General features: G+C 41.5%; 2 protein-coding genes across 3 annotated transcripts; both read right to left on the reverse strand.

The window, feature by feature from the left end:
* Positions 1-537: 537 nt before the first annotated feature.
* LOC150048702 (gamma-crystallin A) lies at positions 538-2415 on the reverse strand. 2 transcript variants are annotated; one of them, XM_090354370.1, is made up of 4 exons: positions 2392-2400; positions 2045-2287; positions 1398-1400; positions 538-836 (listed from the first exon to the last, which is right to left on the reverse strand). In XM_090354370.1, the coding sequence occupies exons 1-4, from the start codon at positions 2398-2400 to the stop codon at positions 564-566; spliced, it is 528 nt and encodes a 175-aa protein (XP_090210496.1). In that variant the 3' UTR covers positions 538-563. The 2 variants fall into 2 exon arrangements, with proteins under 2 accessions (XP_090210496.1, XP_090210495.1); XM_090354369.1 differs by lacking the exon at positions 1398-1400 and having other exon boundaries at positions 2392-2415.
* A 1689-nt stretch (positions 2416-4104) lies between these two features.
* C21H2orf80 (chromosome 21 C2orf80 homolog) lies at positions 4105-21589 on the reverse strand. The gene is made up of 9 exons (XM_090354371.1): positions 21475-21589; positions 18643-18768; positions 16316-16397; positions 14300-14382; positions 12064-12151; positions 11340-11399; positions 7752-7836; positions 7193-7308; positions 4105-4531 (listed from the first exon to the last, which is right to left on the reverse strand). Exons 2-9 carry the CDS (start codon positions 18681-18683, stop codon positions 4523-4525), a joined length of 564 nt encoding a protein of 187 aa, XP_090210497.1. The 5' UTR covers positions 18684-18768; positions 21475-21589; the 3' UTR covers positions 4105-4522.
* Positions 21590-21792: the final 203 nt, after the last annotated feature.

Genomic DNA, 21792 nt, shown 5'->3' on the forward strand with positions numbered 1-21792 from the left:
AAATGAACTGATTTGCTCAGAGCTTGGCTAGAAAGTTGGATAACCAATATTCCTATCTTCTCTGCTGCTGAGGGCTTTCAGAGATGCAAATTATAGTTATTATTATTATTTATTTTGGCTATTAAAATGGGAGAGTCCCAGGAAAAATGGGCTAAAAGATTAGGCTATTTAACTCTTAGCTCTTTTCCAAGTGAGGGTGGTCTAAATTAAACAGGTCATTTCTATTTTGGAAAATTCTGCTCTTCTTGTATCATTTCTCAAATCAATCTATTTGATACATCAGCTGCTCTCATGTCATCCTTTGCATTCCTCTGTCTTTGGTATTTTTATATTTTTCCCTTGAAGTCCAGTAGTGGTTCGTTTAGTTCATTTTTCTTCTCTCTTTTAGGCGATAGGCCTTTGTAAATACTGTTTCGTGATGAACAGTAATAATAATTTCAGGATCAGATAAGTTGCTGGGAAATCAGTCAGTACTTAAACATAAACCAGAGCCACTTGGTGCCAGGCACACAGGTTGTATGTTTATTGCATCTGGATTTGGATCGCAACACGAGAATCACAGCCTAGTACACGTCGACCACTCGTCTCAGAGAGCCGACTTTGGCATCCATGGCGCCCCAGTCATAGTAGCGTCTGTAGTCTCCAGGTCTGAGCAGGTACTGGCGGCCTCGGTAGTTGGGCATCTCATAAAGGATCCAGCAGCCCTCCAGCACGTGGAGGGAGTAGATCTCATTGAGACAGAAGTGATCATGAATGCAGGAGCAGTCCTCTGTGAGCTCAGACACAAGGCCTCGGTAGTCATCTCTCTCATATAGCCTTATCCTGTGAGAGCTGGTCTGTTGGGGCAAGAAGAAGAAAAGTGATGGTATAGGAGATTAATGTCAGCAAAAATGACATGATCATCCTGTGTCTTCATGAAACACAGTCTTCAGTCCCTCCTGTAAAGCATGTGTCTTCCCTAATCTCACTGCTTACCTTGTTGTTTGAACAGATTAGAAAAAGAATTAAAATAAAGCTGACCTGACCAGTGAACTAGAGACCTTGCAGAAGAAATGAACGTTGAAATGCAGGGAATAAAGGCATTTCCTTTGAAAGTAACTGGCTGTTATAACCCCGAGTAATAAGTCTGCAGAAATTTTAAGTCCTTCTCCATTATGACACCATGTATCTGCTGGGTTTTGATCTACAATGGTTCATATTAGCTCTGAGTCTATCCTGCCTTTCAAATAACATTTTGCCAAGCCATTTGAACCATTTTCGTCTCTTGCACCCAATAAATGTTCTATTTTTATTTATATCTCTGTGCATCTGCAAATTTTCCTTGTCTACATCTGATTTCAGTTCGTGAATCTCCTTGACAAAGCACATGGCTTGGTGTCACCAGACTGCATAAACACATGCTTCAGAGGACTGAAAAGCTCTTTGTGCAGGCCATGTCCATGAAATCCTATTTCTCTTTCTCTACTGCTTATAAAAAACTAGCTAGTAATCACTCCTTGGAAAAACACAACCGTACAAGAGATATAGCATGCCGTTCTGTGTTAAAAGACAGGAAAGTCTAGGGAAGAAAATCACCAACATGGGCAGAATGCCTTATTGTTCTTCCACATTGTGGTTATTATTTTTAAAAAGTTATTTAACTCAATTTTTATTATTAATTTTTACTTCTTTTTGTCAAGGAGGGTGAATTTTGGGTAGCAATTAGTGATTTCCTAGATGCTACCTTGTTTACTTTCTTTTTCGAACCTCTGTATCTTGATTGTGCGCCGCACAGTGTCTCTGAGTAGGTATCATGTACATTATAGAATGGTCAACATGTTATTACCTCATAGAGTTATCATGTTATGGTGAGGGCGGTCAGCATTTAAAAATAATATATGTGATCGTTCGTCACATATATTAGTCAACATCTACAACATAGTTCTCGAGCTATTGTAAAGGATTTGACCACCATCTCTGTCCAGCTGCCCCACACCTCACCACAATAGGAACCCACTGTGTCTGATGGCCCCGGGTACTTTAGTGAAGGGGAAGCAAGACTCACGTAAGGGATTGAGCGGCAGGAGCGGATGGAGTCGCTGAGGCCCATCCACTGCTGGTAGTCGGGGTAGTCGCCCCGCCGCAGGAAGTACTGGCGGCCCTGGTAGTCGGGGCGCTCATAGAGCATCCAGCAGCCGCTGTCCACGCGGATGGAGTTGCAGCGGCTCAAGTAGGGCTGCAGATTGGAGTGGTCGCTGGTGCACTCGTAGCAGCGGCCCTGGAAGCCCCGGTCCTCGTAGAAGGTGATCTGCAGTACAGAACGAGGTGACAGTAGACGGTCAGCTCAAAGGCACAGAACCCCACCATGGACCAAACACTCAACAAACACGAATGGCACCTGGGTTGGCTCACCTTTCCCATAGCTGTGGACTGCGAGTGGTCAGCGTCCAGTGTGATGGGGACAGGAGTGGCAGCTGGTATATATAGCAGGATGGCTGCTGTGCTGGCAAGAACCACACAAAAGGGACGTGGGGGTCATGCGTAAGGGGATTTCTGTGTTCTCTCTTTTTTTCACTTGGGATCATGGGGCTGGGGGCTCTCATTCTGCCTGGCATTTTCGACTTGTCCTCACTCGCTCCAGTGAAAGGTATTAATGTCAGCAGAGGCATTATGACCTTGGAGACAAAGGGCGCCCTTCTCGTCCTATGCAGCTCTCTAGAACTACTATTACATGGCCAGCATTTTGCAATGTTTGCCTATAGAAACTGCTGAGATGGAGCTTGGTGATTCCATCTGCAGGAGCGCAGGAGGGTCATGAGTTCCAGAAGGTATCTTCAGATCGAATGGCACTTGCATTTCTTTATCAATACAATAGGGTTCTATTTTTAAAAAAAACTGTTCATGTTCAGGATAGAAAAATGAGAACTATGTGCACTAAAATGTCAATGGTGGGTATTACTGGATTAATTTATGTGCATTCATTAATGTGCATTCGTTACTTTTTGCTTTTTTCTATTTCCTTGGTTTTCTATTACAAAGATAGATTAAAACTGCATATGATAAAGTAGTAAAATTAAAATTTAAAATTATTTTTTACATATATGAACTTGAGATCATGGTAAATGCACTTTTTTTGGAAATAGATATATTTCCAAGTGTTTATTTAACACTTTTCATTTGAAAAAATAAACATTTGAGCTGGAGGCATAGCTCCAGCCATGCCAGTCCAGCAAGTGCAAGGCCTTAAGTAATACCATAAATAAATCAACAAACAGAGAGATAGATAGATAGATCATCCAAGAGTTGGAGGCACTTACAAAATAGGATAATGCCCAGAATCCTTTCACTTTCCTCGCATGGCTTTCTTTCGTCTAGAATTGCCTTTTGTTTTTATAACCAGTGTTACAAAAATAAGGTACTACTATTTCACCAAGTCCAGTGACTACTTGAAAAGCTTTTTCCATTGCAGTCCCCTATAGATCTGGAGCCCTCTCAGCAATGCACTGGTGGAAAATGATCCAAGATTCATTCATCTTGTCTTTTATCTTTCCATGCTTCACATATGTGGGAAGATGAAATCAAACATCCTTGTGTTTCAGTCTCATGGAGGGATTCTAAAAAATATCTGACTATAGCTAGCAATATATTCACAATACTGTTGGTGAAATGCTCTGGCAATACTTACAACAAGTGTGTGGATGGGAAGAAGAGGGATAGCAAAAGGCACCAAGAAAAACTATCCCCTTCTAACTAGCAGAGCTGGTGTAGTCATAGGCTAGAGTCGTGGCAGAGTACAGGTCTCTACCTCTGTCCTGATGCTCCAAGTCTCTTGGCAAATCTCAGGAGCCACTGAGATCATGCCCAGTGTGGAAATGGCCTTTGTGGTCTCCCCAGCCACAGTAACTGCTCTGCAGAAGGGAAAACAGTTTGGCATGCCCAAACTTGAAGAAAGATACTGAACTAAAGTCCATTTGATCACTGTTACTACAAACATTAACATGCCTAATTAGCATTTGGGACAGGTATCAAAACAATAGGACATTTTCTTTTCCTACTAGCCATTATGTTCTACTGAGAGAAAGCTTGCACCCATTTTTCTTTTAATGCTTTATTGAAATAATTTTACATGGTTTCCATTTAAGAAAATAATCAAGAAAATTGATAATAGATTATTCTAATTTTGGATGAAAACTCTGGAACACTGCCTCCTCTCCCACCACTGCTCAATATTCAATGCTAAACACTTGTATAACGTATATAAAGCTGGATGCCTGCTCTGACATATTAGATGCTCTCTGAGTTCTCTAAGTTTTCCAGTCACAATAAAACAGCACAAGATACATTTTTTTCCTCTTTGACAAAATATATTTATGTCATATGCTTCTAAGAGAAGAAAGCTCAACATGAAAAACAACATCCAATATAAGTTGCATCAAAAGCTAACTGTAGAGTAAAGCATGCTGCCAAGGGCTGCAGTTTTAAGATGCTCTTTTTTATTTCCTCCCAGAGGCTCTGTTAAGGTGGACCATGATTCAAATCCAAGTTAAGTGGCCTGCAAAATGAAAGGATAATTTCACAGCACAGCACAGCAATATAATATGCACATCAAATAAATACTAGTTTTCAATATATAGGAAGTTAGAGGCAAACATCAGATACTAACTCACATAAATGTAGATAAAAAATTTCCATCAAACTATTTTGATATATTGGGAAATTGAGCTGTATTTCTCAACTGAATGGAATATATGATCTCTCTCTAGATCTTGTATAGAATGGAAAATGCTGACAGGTGATATTATTATTATTACCAATTGACAATTGATCCAACTGCTACATTGGTGGTGGATCAGAATAAAGTTCCAATGTACTTGAAGCCATTGGCTCATGACTTTATTCCTAGGTACTCAGGAGGCTGAAATCTGAGGATTACGCTTTGAAACCAGCCTGGATAGGAAAGTCTGTGAGACCCTTATTTTCAAATCACCACCAAAAATCCAGAATTAGAGCTGTGGCTCAAGTGGGAGGTGACAGCCTTAAGTGAAAAAGCTAAGGGACATGGGGACCAAGACATGAGAAAGGGTATCAATGTATGTGAAGTAATGCACCTTCCATCTGGCGAATGTAATGTAACCCTTCTATTAATTACAATAAAAAATATATGGGAAAAAAAGCTAAGGGACAGCATTTAAGCCCTGAGTTCAGGCCCTTGTACTGGCAAACAAACAATGTAATAAGATTTTTTGAAGTTGATAATGTAATGTGGTTATTTAAGAGAATGATTTTGTTCTTAGAAAATATGTTCTTATGGGCATGTGTATGTTTATGACAGAATGTGTATCACTAATGACTCAGAAAAGATCATGTACTGATCATATCTGTACAGGAAGAGAGAAAAGGAATGGTGACATATAGAATAAAAGATTAATGGAGCTGGGCAAGAGACCTATGTGGTTTCCTCTTTCCACTTATGTAACTTTTCTTAAGCTTGACATCATTTTCAAATTAAAAGAAAAACAAACAGCTAAGTTTGCCTGATTCCAGTGCCTTATGTTTATTATCCAAGCTACTCAGAAGACTGAGATTTGAGGATCACATCTCAAAACCAGTCTGGGCAAGAAAGTCTTCAATTAACCACCAAAAAATCCAGAAGTGGAGCTGTGGTAGAGTACTAGTCTTGGGGCAATAAAGCTCTAGAATAGCACCCAGGCCCTGTGTTCAAGCCCTGCCACAGACAGACAGGCAGACAGACAGACAGACACACACACACACACACACACACACACACACACACACAAGTTCTATCTATTCCTTTTGAGTAACCCTACCCAAAGTAAATTCTTTTTCAGCTCTTTAGAAGTTATAGATTATGTTTGTAGCATATTATTTTGCATGTATTAGTTTGAATCTATACTGTCCTTGCCTACTCCCTGTCCTGTTTCCTTCCATGGTAGTGTGGTTTCCAGAGTGGTGATAAAGGGAGTAGTATTCTTATTATTGGCTATGTCCTTGGCACTTCTCTGAGTATTTACACATACTTTAACTCTTAGTTCTTGTAACAATGCTGTCAGGTAGGGAATATTAACTTTTCCTTCCCTTCCTTCCTTCCTTCCTGCCTTCCTTCCTTCCTTCCTTCCTTCCTTTCCTTCTTCCTTCCTTCCTGTCTTCCTTCCTTCCTTCCTCCCTTTCTTCCTTCCTATTTTATTTTTTACAGATGATGACAAACTTAAGCATAAACAGATTAAGTGACTCACCCAAATGAAGTAGGGAGCCAAAATAAAACAAAACTTTATTCAGAATTTTTTGTTTACCCCCAGCCACCTAATTTCTACATTAAAGTAAGAAAAAGGACTTTTCCCCTTAAGTCCTGGAGGTCTTTTGGAAAACAGTTTTAAATGCTTCTCCTTTCCAACACTGACATCAGTAGTTCATTTATTAATCCAAATGACTATGAGCAATTCCAACACGGACATCAGTAGTTCATTTATTAATCCAAATGACTATGAGCAATACCATTTCCTAAGAAAGTGTCAGGACGGGACTGTTACTAGGAAAGGGTTTGGGTAAGGGCTATCTGGAAGAGCTCTAAGATTGCTTGCTCTCTGAATCTTGGCTCCCTACTTAATTTGGATGAGTCGATCTGTTTCTACTTAAGTTTTTCATCTATAAAAAAGGAAAAAAATAATATTCCCTACCTCATAAGGTTGTTACAAGAACTAAATGAGTTAAAGAACGTGTAAAGGCTCAGAGAAATGCCAAAGTCATGGCCAGAAATAAGACAACAACTCCCTTTATCATCATTCTGGAACCCACACTACCATGGAAGTAAACAGGACAGAAATGAATGTGAACCTCCTTATTTGGGCCAACAGAAAATAAAAACGGCCAGTTAACTCGGGGATGTTTTCCAGTACTGCAAAATTAATCATGGCTAATATTTATTTAGGGTTTATTCTGGGATAAGTACTGTTCAAATCTTTTAACACCCATATGTCCAGCTTAGGAGGCAGACAACACTGTGCTGCTCATTTAAGGATGTGGAGGAGGGAGGACTAAGGCCCAGAGAACTTAAGGAATCTGCCAAATCCACACATCTGCTAAGACGTAGGTTCTAGAGTCCACTTCCTTGCATCTCTAAAGATGACCTAAAGCTAAGTTCTGGCAGAGTATCTGGGATAAAGTTAGCCCATGTAAACGTAGATTTTACACTTACTTTGTTCTTTGGTAGTAAATGTGAGAAGTTTTTTGATAATTTCCATCCAGTGTCAGATATTTCCTTTGCAGAATGGCTGGTGGCATTTTTATTCGTTCTCCTTCTTAACTTGACACCTAGAGATACAGGTAGTAACATTTCTGGATACAAAACTTTAAAGATGCTGGGAGCTGGTGAGCTTGTAAAACTAGCTACTCAGAAAACTGAGATCTGACGTTTCAAGTTTGAAGTCAATGGAAAGCATAAATTCTTGACACTCTTCTCTCCAACTAGCCAGCAAAAAGCTAGAGGTGTGGGTGTGGCTCAAGTGGTAGAACACCAGCCTTGAGCAGACAAGCCAAGTAAGAGTTCAAGGCCTTGAGTTCAAGGCCCAGTACTGGGACACACACACACACACACACACACACACACACACACACACACACACACACACACACTGGTTCTTGTAATTACACCAGGTGTGGAAATCTACTTGGCATTTCAATATTAGCCTTTTCCCATGAGCCCACCTCCCAGTGGTACTTCAGTTCCTCTGCGCAGCTGGAGGGGATGGGCTTACTCTGTTTCCGGGAGTATTCTGCTGCCGTGGGGGCCGTCAACATGGCAAAGGGGTGCAAGGAACGGAACAAGGGAGCCCGGGGAGCCTGAAAGCAAAACAGTCCTGCTGGCACTTTGTATGGTTAACATCTGCCTTTTATCAGCTGTTTAACCGACCCAGGCTTCCTAGCCATTAACAATGGCCCACAAATGCCACCTGGGAAACGTGGGTGAACTTGACACCCTGCCTTTGCTCTTGCCCTTGGTTCTTATGTCATACTTTTCCTGGAAAAGCTACTTCCTCCCTTTCTGTCTGGAGGTGCCTTGGTGAGGCAGCATCAACATCCTCTTACTGGAGAAACTTTCCCTGCTTCCCCTCCTCCAAGCCTCCCACCCCCAGTTCCATCTCAACCTCGTGGCTGATTCTCCCTGTAGCCAAGCACAGAAGATCAGGGGCGTGGTTTGCCACCACACAGAAGTATACCGGGTGGTCTTTAGAGGTAGGACTGTCTGCTCTTTCAGATCCCATTCTATGAGACCTCTCTGGGGCCAGGCCCTGAATTCCTTTTCCTCTGGGGCTGAGTGGGGAGAGAGAAGCCATGAACTAAAAACTAGATGACCAGCGTAGTTACACATGAGGAGCAGTTGTGTAAATGCAAGGAGATAAGCTGTGCTTTCCCCATTCAGAAAGAAAGCCAGGGGTGAGGCTGAGGCTGAAGGGAAGGGAGAATGGGGGATCAAAACGCAGGTCATGTGACTCCCTGCTAATCAGCGTTCAGACCTGCACATTGCTGTTGATTCCCAATGTTGTGGAAAGCAATAGTTGTAAGCATTGGTGACAAGGTTTGACAGGTTTTTGAAAAAGAGCACTTTGGAGCTAGAGGGTAGTTCAATGGTGGAGCACTTGTCTGGCATGCAAAAGGTCTTGGGTTCCACTCTGTGCACTGCAAGAATATTAATTAAGAAAAAAGGAGGCTGAAAATTGGTGGTCCATAAATCTAATCCTAGCTACTCAGGAGGCTAAGGTTTTAGAATTGAGGTTCAAAGTTACCCTGAGCTGACAAGTCTCTGAGACTCCTATCTCCAATGAACCAGCCAGACATTTAGTTGTGGCTCAAGTAATAGAGTGCCAACCTTGAGCAGAAAAAGCCAAATGACAGCACAAGGCCTTGAGTTCCATTCCCCATATCAGCACAAAAATAGGAGGGAAGGAAGGAAGGAGAGAGATATGATTTACCAGAGGCCACACAGCTAGCAAGTAACAGACCTTGGCCAGTCTGCTTACCTCTGGGATCATGCTTTGGGTTTGGGAGCTGATTAGGATGGGTACACAGTGTGGTGCTAGGACTTGGGATATGCTTTAGGGAGCCAGAAGGAAAGCAGAGGCCCTTGTTCTCCTCTCTCCAGTGCCTTGTTTCTCCTCCCTCTTTCTGATGCACCCAGCCTTTACTCTACTTCCCTTCAGTTTTCCCTCCTTTTCTCCCTCAAATATTGCTGAAGAGGTTTGTTGTTGTTATTGTTGTTGTTATTTGGGACACTAAGATTTGAACACAGGCCTTTGTGCTTGCTAGGTAAGCATTGTACAACTTGATCCATGCCTATAGCCCTTGATTTATTTTTCGAATGGGTCAAGTCTTTATGCCTGGGTCAGCCTGAACTGATATTCTTCTATTTGTGCTTTCTGCGTAGCCAAGATGATAGGCAAGTGCAACCTCACTCAGCTTTTTATTGGTTAAGATAAAATCACATTCAGTTTTTCTGCCCTGGCTGGTCTTAGCCTCTGAAGTAGCTAGGTTCCTTTTTTTTTTCTTTTTTTGGTGGCACTGGAGTTTGAACTCAGGGCCTCCATTCACTTGTTTTAGTGGCTACAGGAAAAATATATGCCATTTTTCAGCTTCCATTTAGTAGGATATTTTATATTTGTCTGAAGGTAATTGTAAGTAGCTCTTCCTTATGTAAGGGTTTTAGGTGATCCTTTTTTTTTCTTTTTGAATCCAGAGAAAGAAGTTTCCTATCAGCAAAGCAGAGCTGCCTATCTGGAGGAGGAACTTACAGACTGTTAACAGCATTGGGCCTGTGAGATCTTTCTGCCACCAGGTGGCAGCAAATAATCTTGGAGAAAGGCATTGTGTCTGAGTCCAGTTCCTACACTATCAATATTGGTCATTCCAGTTGGTGGAAAATCTCCATAATCTGATTAGTATTCAACAGGGCTTCAAGCCTTTGCTTGGGAAGGATTTTAGCTGTTGTTTAGATGACATTTTATCCGAAGGAACAGAAGATCATTTTAGATATTTACAGCAATTAAAGGACTTTTGCAGTACCTTAAAACAAAACAAAAAACACACTATTAAAAACCATTATCCCTCAAAATTATATTTAGCCCCGAAGGACTGTTTGAAAATAGTTTTGACGTTTAATTGAGAAATATTTCCACCCTTCCACTGAGAGGTCCTGCCCCTTCCTTCTTTAGGATGTGGAGAAAGTCCAGTAGAAAAGAGGCAGAGTCCAGCCACAAGAGAAAGGGGGTGTCTGGGGCTTGGGGGGCAGGGAAGAGCTTGGGGGGCTCCGGTGGAGGGCCTCCTGTGCATATATCACTTCCTCAACTCACCTTTCATGATGACCTCTCTAGAGAGGGCAAAGTTTACACTGGTTACTATTACACATAGATGCTTAATTGCTATTTAATCTTTTTGATATTTAGAGCAGTGCTTATCAACTGCATGTGATTTTGTCTCTCAAGGCAGTCTGGAGACATTTTTTATTGTCACAACTGGAGAAAGTGTAGCTGCATCTGACAGGTACAGGCCAGGGAGGCAGGCAAACATCCCACTGATAGTCCTTGATCCCCTCCTCCTCAAGACCCTACACACATAATGAAGATAATGATCTGGAGCACAATGTTTGTAAAAAAAAAAATTCCTAGCCGGGCACGGTGGCCTGTAATCCTAGCTACTCAGGAGGCTGAGATCTGAAGATCAAGGTTCAAAGCCAGCTCAGCACAAAAGGATCTGAAGCTCTTACCTTCATCTAACCTCCAGAAAATGGGAAGTGGGGCTTGGCTCAAGGGTAGGGTGGTAGCCTTGAGCTGAAGAGCTCAGGGACAGCACCCAGGCCTAGCTCAAACCCCATGACCCCCCCCCCCCCCCACACACAAAGCCAATATACTGGGAGAGAGTGGGGGTAACATTGTCCAAATAGAAATGAATTCATTTCCTGATTTGCGTTAACTGTAACTCCTCTGTAATATCAACTTTATAATATAGAAGAACACAGAAATTGGATAACCATTCCTTGAACATCAGAGCCGTAATTATAACTAATATTATTCTGAAGTTACATGCACCAAACACTAGGGCTTCACTGGGATTCTCTCAATGCCCACAACAATCCCACCTATTTCCCAGCTTTTACAAAGGAAATGGACACCTACAAAGGCTGGAAACAGCACCCGGGATTACTGTGTTATAACTGTGCTCTCCTTGTTATAGCTTAGCATAGGAATGTGTCTTCAAGGAATATATGACTGTAGATTTTTGTATATCATTGATGCCTGAAAATACAGCATTATAAATGTATAAACTCAATAATCTCTCTCAAAATCCCTTACCTTGGGAGTATCAGAATCAGCCCCATAGATTTTAAAGACTTCTTCAATTGGGACACTGTTCTGTTAAACAACAACACCAACAGCATATTGTCACATCACAACTTTCTTATTGTAAAACAAAGCTCTCATAGTTCCACTGTCTCTAATACTGTCATAGCATGGACAGTAAGTAAATAATTTTTATACAAATAAATCAGTTTTCTAGATATCAATTTGTTCTATACTTCTTTTATTTTTTAGAATCTGTGTGTGTGTGTGTGTGTGTGTGTGTGTGTACACGCGCGCGCACACATGCTTGTCCTGGGGCTTGAATTTAGGGCCTGGGCACTGTCTCAGAGCTTTTATGTTCAAGGCTAGCACTTGAACCACAGCTCCACCTCCAACTTTTTGATAGTTAATTGGAGATAAGGGTCTTATGGATTTTCCTGCCTAGGTTGGCTTAGAACCAGAATCCTCAGATCTCAGTCTCTTGAGTTCTGGGGATTACAGGTATGAGCCACTGACACCTGGCTGCTTTCTTGGGATATGAAATAGATGTTTTGTAATACAATACAGCACAGGTATTAAAAATGCTTTCATTATGTTATTAGGAAATTTAGTAAATTAGTAAATTTTAAAGCATTGGTTAGAAAAATATAAATATTCATGAATATAAAATGCATATAATAGATGCCATTTGTATACATACATACATACATACATACATACTAATATTGTTCCTTACCATTAAGATTCCAGCATAAGATGATAAAATCATTGCTTCTCGTTCTCTGCGGTTTGGATATATGGGTCTGCCATGAAGTGGCATTTTCCTAAAGGGGAAATAAATAAGAATAGTTTATTCTTGTTTACAGTACTGGGGATTGCCTTGTGCTTGCCAGGCAAGCACTCTGCCATTTGAGCCATGCTCTAACCTTGGGTTTTTTTTTTGCCAGTCCTGGGGCTTGAACTCAGGGCCTGAGCGCTGTCTGTGGGCTTTCCTCAAGGCAAGTGCTCTACCACTTGAGCCACACCACCACTCCTACACTCCTAGCTTATATATATATATATATATATATATATATATATATATATATATATATATGTGGTACCAAGGAATCAAACCTAGGTCTCAATGCATGCTAGGCAAGCACTCTACCACTAGGCCAAACTCCAGGCTCCTCTAACCTTGTGTTTGATACCATTGATTTATAAAATTGAATTGGTTGGCCCTTTATAATAGTGAAATGCTTACTTTGGATGTGTGTGTGTGTGTTCTCAGTACTAGAGTTTAGTGCTTGCTAAGCAGGTGCTCTACCACTTAGGCCACTCCTCCAGTCCTATTTTGCACTGGTTATTTTCAAGAGAGGGTCTTCTTGTTTAGGCCTGCCTGGATAGCAACTTTCCTGTTGGTGCTTCCCTTTGTCCCTTGAGTGACAGGTGCATGTCACTAAGTCTAGCCTCTAATTAAGACAGACTCTTCTTGATTTTGTATTTTGTGTGGTGTGAAGCCCCAGTAACTGGGGCTTTAACTCAGTACCTGGTTGCAATTCTTTAGCCTTTTTGTTCAAGGCTAGCACTCTACCACTTGGACCACAGCTCCATTTCTGGTTTTTTGATGATTAATTGAGGATGAAAGTCTCACAGACTCTTTCCCTGGTATTGGCTTTGAAACATGATCTTCAGATCTTGGCCTCTTCAGTAGCTAGGATTATTGGCATGAGCCACTGGTGTTCAGCTCTCTTGAAATTTTATACTAGGACATTTTTAAGCCCAGGCAGGGCTCAAAACTTGATTCCTAGTCTCCACGCCTCCCAACTATCTAAGATTACAGGCTTGTGCCACAAAGCCTGGCCACCATTGGAATTTTTACTCTTCTAATAATGGTGATGAACGTATAGGGGTCACTGTGATGAGGTGTATGGCTTTGCCACTCTATCATGTGACAATTACCTGGCTCTACTGTAAGCCTCTGTGCTTCTGGGGAGGCTGAAAACACCCCATGATTCCAAGAAAGGAGAGCACACTGAAGACTAAAGGAGCCAGCATGTTCCATCCGGGACAAGCCTGGGTAAATGCAGCTAGTGAGACACAATTCTGCTTTTGTTTTCATTAGAGTCCTCTTCCCCTGCACTAAATGCTGTAATAAGATGAGATGAAAATTAAGAATGATGTTTACCCAGGGGAAACAGAAACAAGTGGTAAGTCTTGGTGATATCAGCTGAGGTCTAAATTATACTAGGCCAAACCTGTGTTAGGCACAGGCTTTTCTGGTATAGGCAATTAACTCGGTCTCAGTTCAGGTTTTTTTTGTTTGCTTGTTTGTTTGTTTGCTTGTTTTGCTTACTTGCTTGAGTAAGGTGATTCAAACTGGATTTTCTGGTTCTTACAACCAAATCCTAATTGGCATTTTCATCAAGGAACAGATGTGGAGTTCAGGGCCATGGAACAGAGAAAAGACTGACTTCTGGAATCAGATATGGGTTCCTGGCCTCAGTAGTTCCCAATTTGTACCCATTGAGTTAGTCCTTCTGGCTACTACACCTTGGTCAGAAAGAATAATCTTTATTTTTTTCCAGTCCTGGGGCTTAAACTTAGGAGCTTTCTGAAGGTACCTGCCATGTCATCCTCCAGAAATTGTGTTCAGTAGAGTTCAGGAGAGGCTGCAGCCTTTAACCACAGGCCTGAGTGCTTAAAATATCCGAGCATGAATCCACTGAAGTGTAGGCATTCTTCTAGGATGGGCATTCTGTGAAAGAGAGCTTATCACCTGACAGAAGCCCATTCATAGATGTGAAAAAGACACCAACGCATCGGTGACTCCCCAAGTTGACAACGTGAGGTTTCGAGTTGAAGGGGAATATTCATCCTGGAAGTGTTTTCTAATCATGTTGGCAGATGCTGGAGAGAGATGGAATTTCTTCCATCATAAACCAGAGTCACATGTTAAAGAGAAAAACAACAAATGTATGCCAACTTACCTGGCCTCCCGCTCCAGCCAAGTTAGGTCTTCTGAGTGATCCAGCCATTGCAAAGCCACACTGATGGCCAGCTCATAGTGGGCCTGGAGGGAGGAAGTGGAGACAAAGAAGCAGGTTAGACAGTGGCCAAAGACATTCTGCACTCAATGACAATGGCCTTGCTAAGATTGTCCTATTTTATCATGTCCAAAATGACAGGGTCATTCCTTGAATTTAATATCCTAATGATCAGCCATAAATCCTTAAGGATCTACAGGCACCTTTCACTATGTCAGTTATTGGTTTTGTGTGGTCCAGGCAAGAAAAAATAGATTAATGGAAAGCACATGAAACCAGCAACTGGGAAATCTGGGTTCATATCTAGGGATTGCAAACAACTTGTTTCATGTTGTTGAATGAGTGATGCTTCTGGTGATGTGGCAAGCCTGGAGGGAAGGATCCTTGTGTCTGTTGGGGGAGATTGGGTCGATCCTGTGAAGTTTTCTTGGAGCTAAGACTTGAAAGGTGGGAGTTTCTATAGAGAGATGGGGAAGGAAATCCCAGATTCAGAATCCAGCATGAGCAAAGACCAGAAGGTAGAAGTGATTAAATGACCTGCTGAGAGTCTCTCAAACATTATAAAGTGGAGGGCCAGCTGGGGCACTCATTCCTATCTTGTGTCTTTCTCCTGATAATTTCCATGAATTTTTATTTAATAAGGATATTTACCATGTATTTATCAAAATATATGTCTTTTTTCTTCCCCATTCCAGTCAGAAGAAGGTTCACTTTGTTTTTGTGTTTTAGGGTTCTAAATTTCTAACAAATCTAAAGAATATAATTATTTCTTCTAGGACACAAGGAAAATGAAACATAAATCAAAAACGAATTTTAAAAAAAGGAAGCTGGAGTCACATTGAGATTCAATCCAGAATTTCAAAGCTGGATCCTCACATGCTAGGTAGCTCCCCTGCACACTACTTTAATAATAATACAAAGTACAAAACAACAACAACACATCCCAAATCCCAGTCCCTCCCCTGACTTCCTCAATCCAAATAGCACTATAATAGTTCAATAAAGGTTGAAAGCTTGGCATTAATCTACATAATTTCTCTGTTTAATATGTGTACAGCTGGAGACTTAGTTTCAAACTGAGCTCCGAGCAAGTATTAACAGTCACAGAGAGGAGAGATGAGTGAGTCCACTCATTTCTTTTGGGTTTCATCTTTCTGCAATTGCATACTCAGTTCCGGTGAAGTAAGCTAGCAGAGCCTAACGTGAGCCCGGGATTCCAACATGAACAACACCAGAGATGAAGGAGCATTGCTTTCTTCCCCGCCCCGCCCCCTCCCCCCCCATGTAAATGATAAAGAAACCGTTGTGTTTTAGAAACACCTGAGTGCTAATTTCAGCCAAAAAGGGATGTTTTGTGGAGGTTTCTGTTGGTTTTTTTGGTGCTGGGGTTCGAATCTGAATTCAGGGACTTGTATTTGCTGGGTGGAGCCCTCTATATTTGTCACAGGTGGTTTGTTGTTGTTTTGTTTGGTTTTTCTTTAGTCATTTTCTAGATAAAGTTTAGCTTTTTGTTCAGGTCAGCCTGGACCACAGTCCTCCTATTTTACACCTCCCTCCACAGATAGAATGAAAGGCATGGACTAGCATATCTAGACTTTTCTGTTGAGATGAGATCTTGTAAACTTTTCTGCTCAAGGTTGGCCCCAACTTCCATCTTTCTGATCTTGTAACCACCATAAATCACCATATTTTAAAAAATCATAAATGTAACATTTTTGCCCTCATTTAGTTTCTTTATTTTTCTCTCCTAACAGGACTTTTATATTTGTATTCTCTTTTGGCTTTCTATTCAATGAGTCAAAATAACCATACAAACTTAGAATGAGAAGATGAGTAACAGGGTGTGTGTGTGTGTGTGTGTGTATGTGTGTGTGTGTGTGTGTGTGTGAATAGTAGTCTGGCTTACTGTACACATTTAAAACACATTACACAGGTTAGTATCAGCATGCCTTTCTTTACCATATCATCTAGAATGGAGAGTTGCCGTCTTCCTTTTGGGTCAAATTCATTTTCCCGAAGTCTGATGCCAATATAATCTCCCCTTAAAAGCAAGAGAGCAGCATTGAACCATTGTGGGGAGACAGGGCCTCAGTCTCTACAGCTTTCTTCCCAACCTCCCCCCTTCCCCAGATCAAAATACAACAGCCATCACCCCTAGTCTGGTGGCTATGTTAATTTTCAAGGTTGGTTTACAGAAACCCTGAGATGCTACAGGTTTAAAATAGCTAACCATACTTAAATCATATTTTCTCTGAAAATTTAAACATCATTCAGATAGAATCTGAAGAAAAGCAGGAAGTGTGCTAAACACTTGGATTTAGCAGAGGATTTTTTTTTTTTGCAAGACTAGGATCCTCGTCTTCATCCTGTTTAAAATAAAGATTCAGCTAGCTGCCCATTGCACATTCAGGAGATAAATTCTAGACACAGATGATGTTTTAGAGATGCATTCTTTACCTTAAAGCCTTTTCATATTAGCCTGTAGATACCCTCAAAAGAGTAATGCATAAAAACTTAGCAATTCTGTGTTAGTGTATTGCTAGCAAATCCTCTCCTAACAGCTGATATTCAAAAACAGGAAAGAGAGAGTAACTGTGTATAAGGAAATGACCTGGAGTTTCTGAGGATGATCCTGGAAAATCTCCTCATGTAATATGAGGCCAGTTGTGTATCTCCTGCTGTGTGGAGGTTAGGTTTGTTTCTGGCCTCCAGAGTTCGTTTGTTTTTTTTTTTTTCCCCAGTCCTGGGGCTTGAATTCAGAGCCTGAGCACTGTGCTTAGGCAGCTTTCTCAAGGCTAGAGCTCTACCATTTGAGCCACAACAACACTTCTGGCCTTTTTCTATGTATGTGGTACTGAGGAATTGAACCTGGGTCTTCATGCAAGCTGGGCAAGCACTCTACCACTAGGCCAAATCCCGGCCTTTTTTTTTTTTCTTTTCTTTTTTTTTCTGTGTTCCTGTCCTGTGGCTTGAACTCAGAACCTGGACATTTCATTCAAGCTGGCTTTCTAACTCTTGAACCATACCTCCACGTTCACCTCCAGCTTTTCTGCTGGTTAATAGGAGATAAGAGTCTTATGTATTCTTTTTTTGGGGGTGGGGGGAGGGATCTGGGCTGGCTTCAAACCAGAATACTCAGAGCTCAGCCTTTGGAGTAGGTAAGATTACAGGCAAAAGCCACCAGCACCAAGTTCTAAAGCTTTCTTTTCAAATAGATAAAACTTTTGGATTTTTTTGTTGTACTATTCCAGAATACCTTAATCAGCCTAAATGTGTTCTTTGGCTGTAAAAGTATACTTATGTCAGTTTTGGAATTCTAATTGTTTAAATGGGATATGGAGAAGGGTTGACAATCTTAATTATGGTTTTTTCTTTATTATGATCTCCATACATACATGTAAACATGTGAGTTTATACATGGCTTAGTTCAGTTACAGAAAGGGCATTTTGGGGGGGGGGTCTGTGATAAATACTGTCATGGCCAAAATATTGTTATGAATGAATGAGACTTATAAAATAGAATCTATCCTCTCTCCCTTTTTTAATCCTACTCCGGAGGCTGAGACCTGAGGATCAAGGTTCAAAGCCAGCCCGAGCACAAAACCACCTGAGACTCTTCTCTTCAATTAACCTCTAGAAAATGGGAAGTGGGGCTTGGCGGTAGCCTTTAGCTAAAGAGCTCAGGGACAACACCCAGGTCCAGGGGTAGGGCGATAGCCTTGAGCTGAAGAGCTCAAGGACAATGCTGAGGCCAAGTTCAAACCTCATGACCCACAAAAAACAAAAACAAAAACAAAAAACATGTATTGAGTGTTCACCAACACTATTAAATACCAAGTCAAAGAATAGCTATATAGGAGAAAGAAACAAATTCCGTGGGAACTTTGGTATATTTTATGTCGGCTTGAATTAGTTCACGTGCTAAGGAAAGGGAGATAAACTAGGGGAGATGACTGACAATAAGAGAGACAGATTGTAATTTAGGCACTTCTACGAATCTCTGAAGTCAGCATCAACAGCATATTCTGTCCCCACCTGCTAACTGAGCTATGGCTCTGCTCTCAGGCTTAGAATTGGGAGCCTCATAGGCAAAAGCAAAGCCATCCTGGCAGGAGATTCAGCTCCCTGTCTGCCATCATTTTGAAGCCTCACTGGCAGGAGACAGAGGCCATACCAACTGCCTTTTTCCTATACTGAATCCATTCTTCCTTAGCTATTGGCCAATCTCCAGACAGCCTATCAAATGCCAACAGTCATACAGGAAAGCCATTCCGGAGAATACTCACAGCAGCTTCCTCACTTCCTTCTTTATGAGCTTCCTTTCCATGTCGAAAGCTGCCTCCTTGAGCAGGTGTCTGCAGCTAACCCTGCACCTGATATCCTTCAAGAAGACCCTTCCTTCCAGTAGCAGCCTAGAAACCAGAGCAGCAAATCAGGTAACTTAAATTAGGGATGCTGTTCTTCCAAATACCTGTCATGGAGTGTGAGGTTGTGGAAGGGATCCAAGAGTAGACAGAATCGAGGCCTCTTATCCAGCAGGTTCAAGGTAAGACGGAGGCTCAGAGGCTAGCCTACCTGGCACTGTTTATTCCTTCCTAACACCAGTCATCCTCACAAGAACCTGGCATGCAAAACAGACATGACTCAGACTATCAAGGATCAGTCTGTTTGAATGGAATAGATCATGGACGAGTGTGATCTGAATATGTTAGAGGTTTCCTATGGCAACTCCAGCCTGCCTGTCCTGGCAGGATAGTTCATGATGGAGTTTTCTACACAACCACCCATAACTCTTTTATGGCCAGGAAGTCCTTGAAAGACACATGAAAGGTGATCTTGGCATATATGTCTTTGATTTCCATTCCAACATTGAATCAGAAACTGAAGACCAACAGAGTCAAAAGAGGCCTGAATTCACAAAAAGGAATTTAGAAAAAAAAGAGATCATTATCAAAGGAAGTATTCAGGGAGAGTTATCACAGCAACCAATTCTATCTGTATTGTTCAAGTACATTGTGATGGTTCCTTTTACATAACAACTTGGCTGGGCCACTGTGAAAAGATATTTGATCAAAGATTGGTGTACATGTTTCTGTGAGATTAACACTGATGGCCTTTGACTATAGCAGATTGCCCTACATAATATGTGTGACCCTTATCGAATCAGTTGAAAACTGAAAGAACAAAGATTTGACTCCTTTTGTCTCTTTTGGTGGCACTGAAGTTTGAACTTAGGGCCTCGTGCTTGCCAGGGAGGTGTTCTACCACCTAAGTCACTTCATCAGCTCTGCTCTTTCATGACAACAAAAAAAGCAGATAACCTTTAACTTCTATTTGGCAACTTTTCCTGGGTCTCCAACCTACTAAGCTCTCTGGTGAGAGTTTGGACTGGCCAAGACTCCACTATCAGGAAAGCCAATTCCAAATCTGTCTTTCTCTTTTCTCTTTCCTTTTTCCCTCCCTTTCTCCACATGTGTGTGTATATAGTATCAACTACAGATAAGTCAGCTCTCTCCCCTCACACACATATATAACGCATCTTGTTGATTCTATTTCTCTAGAAAATTCTCACTAAAGCATACATACAACAAAAATGTTAACAGTCATTGGCTCTGAGATTAAAAGTCCCTGGATGGCCATTAAATTTCTCTTTGTATGTTTTAAATTGTGTGTTGTTTTCCCTCAAAAGATGGTTGAGACAGAAACTTTTTTTTAACAATTGTGGTATGCAAATACTAAGGTTCATTTGAATAAATTCTTCAAGAATATTCAAAGAGGACCAGGAGTTTGGCCTATGGTTGAGTGCTTGCCTAGCATGGATGAAGACCCAGTTTCAATTTCCTCAGTACCACACACATAGAAAAAAGCTGGAAGTGGTGCTGTGGCTCAAGTGGCAGATCACTGGCCTTGACAAAAAAAAGCCCAAGGACAGTGCTCAGGCCCTGAGTTCAAGTCCCCAGACTGGCAATAAAAAAACAAAACAAAGAATATTCAAAGAGCTAACTAACAGGGTTAGCTTAATTACTTTGGGTCATTGTGGTGGCTGCTATATCTGCTTCAGCCTTTGGGGAACACAAGGCTGTGGAAAAGAGAAAGAGGGAAAGAAATAGACTAATGATAGCACCATTCTCCCTGTAGTCAAGTCAAATGAGAGGAAGGCCAGAGCCAGAAGGTGGCTGTAAGGCCTGGGAAAGGAGAAGTGCAGGCCTGGGAAGCCAGAGACCAGGATGCAACCTGCCCTCCACTAACTGTTGTGGCTAGGCCAGATACTTGGTCATTTGCACCAGTCTCAAGTGTTCCCTGAAACTGATAGCCTGATTAACACCATCCCAAACACCTTTCACCCTAACATCCTGTCACTCCACAAAGGCCGGCATCTATTAAAATTCTTCTAATTCAGGAATTTAGAAAAACATTTGTTTATAGGATATTTTGGTCCTACCCTAATTCTTTAATAAGAAATGGATTTTGTTATATTTAAAATCTGAAAAGTGAAGGATTTAGCATTTGCCTTAACCTGCTCTTATAATTCTGAGCATGCTCTTTGAAATTCAGAATTATAGGAATTATAAAGTTTACAGCTTGGGGTTGTCCCAGTGTCCTCTTAGCCCATCAAGCCCATTCAATACATCATCATATTTAAAGGTTTAAATATTAAACACATGAATATCTCTCCCATCTCCCCAACCCCAAACTACCAGGCTGGAGTTCTGAAGGCCCTGCCAACCAGCGCTGTCACCTTGGCCAAGGGAATTTGCTTGTTTTCTGTTCTTTTTCCTCTGTAAAACAAGAACTAAATGACAGGAGAGCTTCTTTGTACCTGTAGAATTGAGAGAATAACATGCAGTTGGCAGCTTTTCCTTATTAAAAGAGGGCTATCTGCATCAAGCATTTCTTTCCCCACAAAAGAGGTCTGGTAAGGTATGGATGCTTTACCATGGAAAACCACTCCCCACAAGCCACAGTCCCCAGATGCCAGAGAGATTCCATGCGCGCAGGAATATGTGCACACGGCATGCCAGTCCTCTCTGCACATCCCTGCAATGGTGACACAGCTTTCTGCTGTGTTTATTACGTGCCCAGCCCTGTATGAACCCCCCTTGGAGAATTTCACTCACTGAGGCTGCTGGATGGTGAAGGCTTTTGTTCCTTTTCTGCTTCCGGAGATGGGAGGCTGCCTGCTTCAGCAAAATCACAGCTTGGACTGGCTACTCACAGACATCTGGAAAGCCAAAGATTTTTTTTTTCCTGGTTGCTAGGAAATGTGATTGGATGAAAATAAGATTTTAAAAATACTCCTTGCAAGCGTCCAGCACACGTGGGGCAAGGGTGGGGTGGGAGGCCATGCATTTGAGACACCTTTGTGATCCTGACCTGCAGATCAGGTATCCTTTGACCCAGTCGACTTATGTGTCCCAAGCTAAATGATTAATCAG

The sequence above is a fragment of the Megascapheus bottae genome, chromosome 21 (genome assembly GCF_031878675.1).
Source record: "Megascapheus bottae isolate mThoBot1 chromosome 21, mThoBot2.hap1, whole genome shotgun sequence".
NCBI lineage: Eukaryota > Metazoa > Chordata > Mammalia > Rodentia > Geomyidae > Megascapheus > Megascapheus bottae.